This window comes from Aegilops tauschii, chromosome 2 (genome assembly GCF_002575655.3).
Source record: "Aegilops tauschii subsp. strangulata cultivar AL8/78 chromosome 2, Aet v6.0, whole genome shotgun sequence".
NCBI classification, from domain to species: domain Eukaryota; kingdom Viridiplantae; phylum Streptophyta; class Magnoliopsida; order Poales; family Poaceae; genus Aegilops; species Aegilops tauschii.
Window position 1 is genome coordinate 403,727,873 of NC_053036.3, and position 8,960 is coordinate 403,736,832.

The window sequence follows — 8,960 nt, forward strand, 5'->3', positions numbered from 1 at the left end:
GCTCTCACATGGGCAAAACAAGTTGCCCCCTAGATGGAAAGAGTCGCTCACAATTGTTGGATGCACCGCCTAGCTCAAGACGAAAAGAAAGGAGAAGAATCCATGGAATATCCTTGACCTCGTAAGTTCTATGTTTAAGCTGTATTTTCATTTAGAATAAAAACACGTCCATACAAAACCTTGCAGGAACATGCAGCACATAGACCAGACATATTCGTTACCTGCTCAAGCACTAATGCAAAATCAGGCTTTGAACGAGGTTTTCGTATATGGGCAGGCGGCGGTTCCCCTTTCCCCCTCAAAGCTTATGGCGTTAATACTCGGCCCGGCACAACCATTTTTCGGAACCGCCTGTGTTGATAATCCATGGATATATAGGGAGAAGGGCTTTGCCCTTCGTGGTGACTTTTTTTTCACTTCTTAATCCTTTAGAGATGCCCTGAATGATATATAACATCCATGAGAAAAACAAGATTACGATTGTCCACATTGAAATGACGCAGAAGTCAGGATAATCCTCTTTTTTCTAAAATCTATAATCAGAAAACCAAACACTTGCAAACCAACGTGTGGATAGATGGTTAGGTGGACACTGGTATTCCCAGCCCATCAGGGTTCAAGTCCTAGTGCTCACATTTATTCCTGGATATATTTAAAGATTTTTGACGATGCGCGTTCAGTAGGAGGAGATATTCCCGTCGACTACAAGACGCTGATATGCCGATTCCGTCTCTCAAAGGTAAACCAGACACTTACATACGCACTTGTTGCACGTAACGAAAAACTGTTGCACGTAAAAGGAAACCAATGCAGCCTCGGGCATGAGAGAGTAGGCTTTTGTTTCCTTTCAGAGCCGGAGTTTCCGTGTAGGCTTTCTAGTCACAACGCGAATTCTTGTATAACATTTTTTCCCCTTCTATAAAAAATACGGTACGCCTTTGACGTATTCTCGAAAAGAAAAAGTATCATGCGTGGCTTCACAGTCAGGAGTAAAGACGGGGGACTCATGAACTCCACCCGGCCCCACTTCGCCAACCTTCAAAATCTCAAATTGCGGCTTTCTCGCGAAGCCACGAACGTAATAAATCACCCGGATTACCCCTCCCCCTCCACCATCAAAACCCTATTTCCGGCGGGCCTCGTACTGGGTGCTGGCGATGGCCGACGGCGTCCTCTCGTCTGCCGTCCACCCGAACGGGCACTCCCCGGAGTTCGTCTTCAGGCAGTACCGCGGCCGCCGCGCCGGCATTGTGAAGGCCCTCACCGAAGGTCCCCCCTCCCCCTCTCTGGTGTGGATTTTGGTACGGGGTTTTTTCACGCTGATGGTTGTTTTAACCTGTTAATTATTGGTCCGCAGATGTGGAGGAGTTCTACGAGCAGTGCGACCCTGGTGAGTTTCCTTACTTCTTCTGATGTTGATTTTGGGGCAGATGGAATTTGTGGTTTTCATCTATTAGCAGGTAGAAATATGTACAGAGGCAACCCCAAGGTTAATAAATATGTAGTTTCACTGACGTTATTTGATTGCCTCGTGATGCTCGATGTAGTTGCTGATTCCGTAATATTGGTAGTTTTCATTGCGTTACCACTTACCAGTGGAATGATTGATGAACTAATTCCGGTAGTCTCCGATGGAACGAATTTGCTAATGAGTGATGAGTCAAATTTAATAGTCAGGGAGTCAAATCATGGCAGAATTGCGAGCTTGGTGCAATTGAAATTCTGTATGCCCTATCTGATTAAGATACCAGAACATTTAACCATCACTTCTGCTTATATTCAGCTGTAAATTGGAGAAATTGCCATGAATACTAACAAAGTAACAATGTGGGTAAATTGGAATTGCCTGTCGAGCTTTGAGTGGCCAAAGGATTGAGCTGCAGAATTGGAAGTCCCGAATTTCCTAGTTGCCTGTCTGTAGTTGGGTGTCACTGCAAAATGCGTACTGTTGCTGTACTCTGTGTCGGCATCAGCTTGTATGTGCTTGTGGGTTTTCATTAAATTTATGATACTGCATGCACTAGCATGTTCATTTTGTGTTATGTCGTTTTCTGGGTTACTTGTGGAATGAACAAGGTTGTCATCTTCGTAGGCACAACTCTGACTTGTGATGACCCTTTATTTGCCAGACGAGAAGGCCTTGTGCCTCTTTGGACTGCCTGATGGGACCTGGGAAGTGAGTCAACTACCTGAGGAGATCCCTGTTCAACTTCCTGAGCCAGTATGTGGGATAAACTTTGCTCGTGATGTTACACCCAAGAAAGTTTGGCTATCTATGATAGCTATTCATAGTGATGCATGGTTAATGTCCATAGCATTTTACCATGCGGGTCGTGTCTCATTTGACAGAGTTGGCAGGTATGCTGCTTTTCTTTACTGCAAATGCTATATTTCTCCTTTTCTTTTACAATCCTCTTTCTTTTTCAAGCAGGACATTCTATGCGTTGAATGTATTGCGTGATACAGTCCATGCTTTGCTTGCTACAACTTACTATGCACAAAGACGTTCAGCACTGTGTCATACATTTCATTTCATTTTCATTTGGAAATACCTCAATGAGAATTTGTAATGTATGTAAATCTGTGAGTCTTAGGTCCTTTTGCTAATCTTTGTCATAGTTCACTCAGATAATGGACCTTATTTTTTAAAATGCCCTTTCTCTCTTTTACCTTCTTATTTCTCATAGAGCCTAGAATTAGTTGTTAGGTGCATACACCTTTTACAATTCTTGTAACCCAACAAGTGCAGAGTGTTATGATAAATATTTGAATCTTTTCACTAGTTGAATATAAACCTCTACTAATTGAATGATGTCTGAACGAAGAAAAAAGCTGATCAAAATGGTAAGTGGAGCAGTACTGAGGATGTATATTTGGTGGAAAGTATCAGTACTGATATTCTTATCTAGCTTGCTGTATATTTCAAGAAATCATCAGTATTTAAGCATTTCTTACTGTCTATAGTGATGTTCTAACTTCAATCGTCGAATGCTTCATCGTTTACATTTTCAATTGTATTTATATCCCCTAAATTATCTTCTACTCCCTCTGTACAAGTCTCTAAAATGTCATATTTCGGAACGGAGGTAGTATATGTCATGATTGTTGAATAATTTTGCTACAGTTTCACATTTTTTTATGGTGCATAGATTGCAGTATTGTCATTATCATTTCCAGCCATTCATTTTGTCTTCGGCAAAAATGGGCTAGATGTAATGTGTTTTTTAAACTTGGCCTTCTTTGGGTAAGATGGGCAACATTCCTCCTGCTTGTTCTTGTCTAAGAACCAAACTTGGAGGACCAATTTGCTTTTCACTTCAACTCATGCTGACAGATTTGTGCAACTTCTTGAGATAAACCATCATACCTACTTAATGAACTGCTGCTGTCTTCTAAAGTTGCAATGATAGTGCTGGGTTCTGAACCTATGTGGCATGGTTCTCCTTTACGTTCTTGCTTCTGAATGGAGCTTGTTTTGTGATGCATGTCATTTCTATGCCAGCCTAGATAGGTGTATCCGGAGTACGGTGTTTAGTTTGGTACGAAGTACTGATTGCTATCATGGTGTTTGATAATGGTGCTGAAGTGGCACTTGTATTTTGGTTGCAGGGAACAGCTCTTCAGGTTGATCAATCGTCTTCCCACTGTCTATGAAGCTGTGACAGGAAGCTATGAGAGGCAAGCACAGACCGCCAACGGCAGCAGGAAAAATAAGTCCAGCTCCCAGGTAAACATGAGCTGACCACACGACATTCCTTATTTGTTGTCCATATCAAACACAGGCTTTATCAATTATCACTCATTCTGCATCCCTTTCCAGCCACCAAACCAATTCACTTCTAACTGCAAGCCGGTGACACCGGCCCTGCCGACGCCCAAGGAAGATAACTACGCCGATTTTAACAGCTGGACGGTAATGGAGGACCGGCCAATGCTCAAGGAAGAGGATGGTGGCAAAGAGGGTGGAGGCGGCGAGGATCAAGCTATAACCAAGTGTGCCGGTTGCAAGGAGATCTACAGCGCTAACGACGGGCACCTATGGATTGGCTGCGACCACTGTCAGAGGTGGTTCCACGGCAAGTGTGTCGGCGTGACTGCTGAGATGGCGAGCCGAATCGAGGACTACATGTGCCCTGGTTGCAGCTACAAAGCCACGACAAAAGCTTCTGACTCAATATAGCGGTGACGATGAAAGCTTCCGACTCGTGATGGTGGTGACTGGTGATGCTTGTTGAACCATGGGAAATTCTCTCATTTCCCAACGATGCTGTTTGCTCCACTGTTGCGTTAGCTTGGTGACATGTTAGGATTTTGGCTGGTGATGGGGACAGGAGGTGGATTTGTACAGGCCGTTGGCTCGGGTTCAAACATCCGAATGTGGTGCTCCTTTTTTTGAGTTCTGAGACCGTTTCAAATCAAAATCATCTGAGGGGACATAGTACAGGTAGTACTGTACTATGTTGGCAGTAGTATGAGTCGGCCATCTGCTGCCTTCTACTAGTTTTGATGGATTGTTGAGCGTGAAAACCCACCTCTAGAGTAATGAAATGGTTGGTTAGTGAATTGACATGCCATCCGTTTGCTTTTGCCTGCCATTGTTACTCACACTGGATACACATCTTTGCCATGGTATCCGGGGTGCTACTTTTCTTCGAAATGATGCTCTCAGAAAGAATATTGCATCGCCAATAATAGTTCCTACCCCTAGCCTACATGAACTACAGTCTACAGATGTCCTCCCAACCAAATGGATTGATGAACCTAATCACTGATCTGCTGGAGCAGCAGCAGCTCTAGCCTGCTCCAGGATCCTCACCAGCGGCTTGCAGCCGCACCGTCGTGCTTCGTCGAGTGGCGTGTTCCCCCACCTGTCCGTCGCCGCAATGTCAGCCCCGAACTCCACCAGCATCCCGGCGACAAGGTGCAGGCCCTCGCTGGCGGCAACGTGGAGCGGCGTCCTCCGGTCGTAGTTCCTGCAGTTGGGGTCGATGCCGAACCTGAGCAGCCTCCTGAGCAGGTCGATCTTGCCCTGGGCGACCACCCTGCACAGGTAGCCTCCTGCGTCCTCCAGGTTCAGCGCCGCGCCGTGCGCCACCAGCAGCGAGATGATCCTCTCGTGCCCTGATTTCACCGCTTGCAGCAGCGGCGACTTCCCAGACTTATCTGCATTTATCAGATGTGTGTGTGTGTGTCAGTGATTTGAACTGTTTCTTCTTAAAATGGAAAAAAGAAGTCGCCTTGGCTCCCCTAAGGTGCTAGCCTCCTTGATGATGCTTATCTCATGGGAGATATGGACAGAGCTTAACGCTAGGGTCTTTCGAAACACGGGCATCCCTTCCATGGTTCTAATCTGTAAGATCAAAGAGGAGGTGTCTCTTTGGGCAGTGACGGGTGCAAAGCACATGAGTTCTGTAATGCCGCGAGAGTAGACATTTTATTTTGCCGCCTTGCGGCCCTTGTTCGATAACTCCTTTCTTAATCAATGAAATGGCAAATCTTTTGCCTTGTTTCAAAAAAAAAAGAAGTCGCACCTATGCTGTTGACGTTTGCTCCTCGCTTGATAAGGAACCTGACGATATCTTCGTATCCTCTTGATGCTGCCACATGCTGCAAGGCAAATATGTGGGAAAAGTTGAAGAGTTGTCACTGTGCAAATAGAATCTTGACTGATGATTTTTGCAATTTACTTTTAGTACTAGTTAGTGTGTGGAACTCCTGTAATAATTTGACTGACGATTGATCTGCAAGGGTTCACGTACCAAGGAGGTCCTCCCGTCGTAATCCGGTTTACTCGGATCTGCTCCTGCACCGATCAAGCCTTTCAACCGAAACAAGTCTCCATGGTAGGCAGCATTGTTGACTCCAAGGACCAGGTCAGCTTCTTGCTTTGCTATAAGGTATGTGATATCTGATTCTAGTTGCTTCCCCTTTGACTCGGTTCGTTTCCCCTGCAGAAGAAATGCTTCAGTACCGCTAATTTTTTGCGCCGAAGCACTAACATTTACTATGATTCTACTGCTAAATTAGGATGTACCTTGAGTAGGTTGCTCAGTATCTGACGGCTATCCTTGAGGTACATTTGCAAGATGCCAGTCAGGGACTGCTTGTCAATTCTCAAGAGGCTGCAGAGTTCACTGGCTCTAACTGTGTATGGCTGTCGAGTGTTGCAGATCACAGCGACGTCACCGACTATGTCATAGGGCAGCAGTTCTGAGACGATCTCTTCTGATCCACCTTCTCTGGCGGCGGCGATCTCTTCCTGTAAGATCACATGAAACATGATAGGTGGAGGTCAGGAATACAGTAGAGTTATGTTTTCTATTGGTTTATGGAGATAGTTAAATTCCGTGAAAAATAGTAGTACCAGACATCCATGTGCCACAATGTATATCTGATCCACCACAGTGCCTTGCTCCAAAATAACTTCCCCAGGGAGGAAGAATTCTTCCTGTATTTTAACCACCTGAAACCATCAACTGAAGAGTTAGATGAATTGTCCACCTGAGATAAACTGCAGTGAGACAAGCATGAGTCTACTCAAGTTCTTACAATCTGGCTCAGGAAGTCTTCTGAGCATCCTCTGAACAGGTGCACTTTTGATACCGTGTCCAGGTACAGTGTCTGTGAGATGTGTAAAACAAAAATGCTCAAATTAATCAAAATTTCTCATCTGTATTATTTGGTCAGAGAAAAAAAATAGCCTGAAGCCCTGAACAGTACCTTGGATCGGACGGCGGCGGGTATGTCGTCGACGATCCTGTCTCTCTTGTAGCTGCTCTCGTACTGCAGCAGCAGGTGCGCCTTCACCTGGGACCTTATGTCGCTGCCCAGCCGGTTCCTGTTCATGTACCGGATGAGCTCTGTCATCTTGTCCCGGAAGCGCTCGGTCCTGGACCCCTTGACGATGAGCGCCGTCATGTTCCCGATGAGGTAGGCGCCGAGCAGCATGCTGAAGGAGACGTACCCCACGATGAACACCATCTCCCTTGGGTTCACCGCATGGACATCACCATAACCTGCACATGTTTTTTTCTTGTGTCAGATGAAGAACTGCAACCGACATGGGACATGCATGGCGTCGAGAATGCTTATTACCGACTGTGGCCATGGTGACGATGGCGAGGTAGAGGGAGGTGATGTAGCGGGTGAGCAGGTCGACCTTCCTGAAGTTGATGTAGCTCTGGTCGCCCATGGTGAGGCTCCCGATCCAGGTGCCCCCCTCGCGCGCCGGAGGCAGCGTGGTGGCGAGGTAGTAGAAGACGCAGGCGGCGGTGTGCGTGCAGTAGAGCTCCACGGTGGCCAGCTTCGCGATCCGCGTGAAGAGGTAGCTGATGCGGATGTCCTTCTCCATCTTCTTGAAGAAGCCCTGGATCTTCCTCGCCCTGTACAGCCGCAGCCACACCAGGTACCTCACCACCTCCATCCTCCCTGTAAACTGATCACGCAAGGAGCCAGCAATGGTGTCATGGACTCATGGTGTGTCGTGTGTGTATCATCTTCTTTTTCATTCTTTCCGATGCATAAATGTTAGTCCTGAACCAAGTTGATTTACCTTGTAGACGGCGTCCCAGGGGAAGCATCCGAGCATGTCGAGAGCGAAGCTGCCCTTGATGTAGCTGAAAAAGCAAGAACACTTTCAGAGATTCAGAAAACTGCCATTCTGTCTTGAGTTGATTGTGAGAAGTGAGCTCACCGTAGCGCGATCCTCTGCTGGTCGTAGACCACCCGGTGGGTGTGAGGATCCCGATAGGCGAGGAAGAAGTGGACGGCGACGTCGGCGAGGAAGATGAGCTGCACGCACTCGAGGTCCAGCAGGTGCTCGGGGATGCCCCGGAAGAAGCAGAATGCGAAGGGGGTGTAGAAGACGGAGTAGATGGACCAGAGGAACATCATGTTCGACCACATCCTGTACCACCTGCAGCAGAGCATAGCAGAGCACGTTCAACATCAAGAACCATGGCTGCCTAGATAGCTCCATGCTTCCATGCCTCTGCATGGTGTGCATATCTCATCATTCTCATGCACAAGTTCTCTAATTGCTTTTGAATGCAACATTTGAATAATCCTTTTCAGCACTGTTTGGCTTCCAGCTTAATTCACAGAGCTCGATTTTACGGACGTACCTTCCATTGGGGTCGATGACAAAGCTGCTGCCATAGCAATTGTTGGGGAGCCTCAGGGCGCTGCTGCTGCTTCTCCACTTTAACTCCCTGGCGAACAGGGAGAGCCTGCTCCCCACAGAGCCATGCAACGTGCCACCATCTATCTCATTCAGCTCATACTCTGCACCAATCTCCCTCTCCATGCCTTCTCCCGATCCCTCTCTCTCTAGTATTAGCAATTTGCGTGTGTTGAATGTGTTGCTCTGAGCAGTCCAATGCAGGCACATGACGCTGTACATATATATACATATATGATCGAACATGTGGGCCCGTACAGATGCCACTAGCTTTTGGTTGCGCAAGGGGTGATTGGGCACCGCACTGCACGAACGGACGGCACTAGCATTCGGCCGATGCAGGTGGTTGTTGGGGGCTTTGCCCAACTGGGGGCGATCGGGTTCAGTTCCGGTTACGCATGGTGTCACCGCCTCGCCTCCTGTATCACCTTTTTAATGCTCGAGCAAACCACTTGCAAAGCTGCTTCTGTTCCATGCTGCAGCATGGTGCAAGCACTAGCTACGTACCACTGCCTAAACAAACAAACTAATCTGCCGCCCAATCTGTTACGCCTTTTCCCCTCTACATGTGGTTTTAGTTTGTTTGGCATATATAACCACCGGTTCATTTTATTTTTGGGGCGTCGCCCAAAGTGAAAATTATTGCAGCGTTGCAAGCGCCTTTCTCGTGCACTGACTGCATGCATGGGCGGTGTGTAGCAATCATGCTGCAAAGTACTACTGGCCTTTCTTCATCACATCATTGCAGTCTAGTCATCTTAGCTTCGAGTACTGGTCAATC

General features: G+C 47.0%; 2 protein-coding genes across 2 annotated transcripts; one reads left to right on the forward strand and one right to left on the reverse strand.

The window, feature by feature from the left end:
- The first annotated feature begins 667 nt into the window (after positions 1–667).
- On the forward strand, positions 668–4,567 carry LOC109733796 (PHD finger protein ALFIN-LIKE 4). The gene is made up of 5 exons (XM_020293007.4): positions 668–1,269; positions 1,358–1,390; positions 2,130–2,358; positions 3,610–3,727; positions 3,821–4,567. Exons 1-5 carry the CDS (start codon positions 1,158–1,160, stop codon positions 4,178–4,180), a joined length of 852 nt encoding a protein of 283 aa, XP_020148596.1. The 5' UTR covers positions 668–1,157; the 3' UTR covers positions 4,181–4,567.
- Positions 4,568–4,675: 108 nt separating this feature from the next.
- LOC109733795 (potassium channel KOR2) lies at positions 4,676–8,520 on the reverse strand. The gene is made up of 11 exons (XM_020293006.2): positions 8,124–8,520; positions 7,694–7,915; positions 7,553–7,616; positions 7,096–7,435; positions 6,721–7,016; positions 6,550–6,621; positions 6,365–6,463; positions 6,035–6,259; positions 5,760–5,948; positions 5,532–5,607; positions 4,676–5,163 (listed from the first exon to the last, which is right to left on the reverse strand). Exons 1-11 carry the CDS (start codon positions 8,423–8,425, stop codon positions 4,766–4,768), a joined length of 2,283 nt encoding a protein of 760 aa, XP_020148595.2. The 5' UTR covers positions 8,426–8,520; the 3' UTR covers positions 4,676–4,765.
- Positions 8,521–8,960: the final 440 nt, after the last annotated feature.

Coding starts and splice junctions, on each gene's coding strand:
- LOC109733796 (XM_020293007.4), top strand. CDS start 1,158: ATGGCCGACGGCGTCCTCTCGTCTGCCGTCCACCCGAACGGGCACTCC. Junction 1,391..2,129: donor CTACGAGCAGTGCGACCCTG/GTGAGTTTCCTT, acceptor TTTATTTGCCAG/ACGAGAAGGCCTTGTGCCTC. Junction 2,359..3,609: donor TCATTTGACAGAGTTGGCAG/GTATGCTGCTTT, acceptor TTTTGGTTGCAG/GGAACAGCTCTTCAGGTTGA.
- LOC109733795 (XM_020293006.2), bottom strand. CDS start 8,425: ATGTTCGATCATATATGTATATATATGTACAGCGTCATGTGCCTGCAT. Junction 7,916..8,123: donor GTCATCGACCCCAATGGAAG/GTACGTCCGTAA, acceptor GCTCTGCTGCAG/GTGGTACAGGATGTGGTCGA. Junction 7,017..7,095: donor CGTCACCATGGCCACAGTCG/GTAATAAGCATT, acceptor AAACATGTGCAG/GTTATGGTGATGTCCATGCG.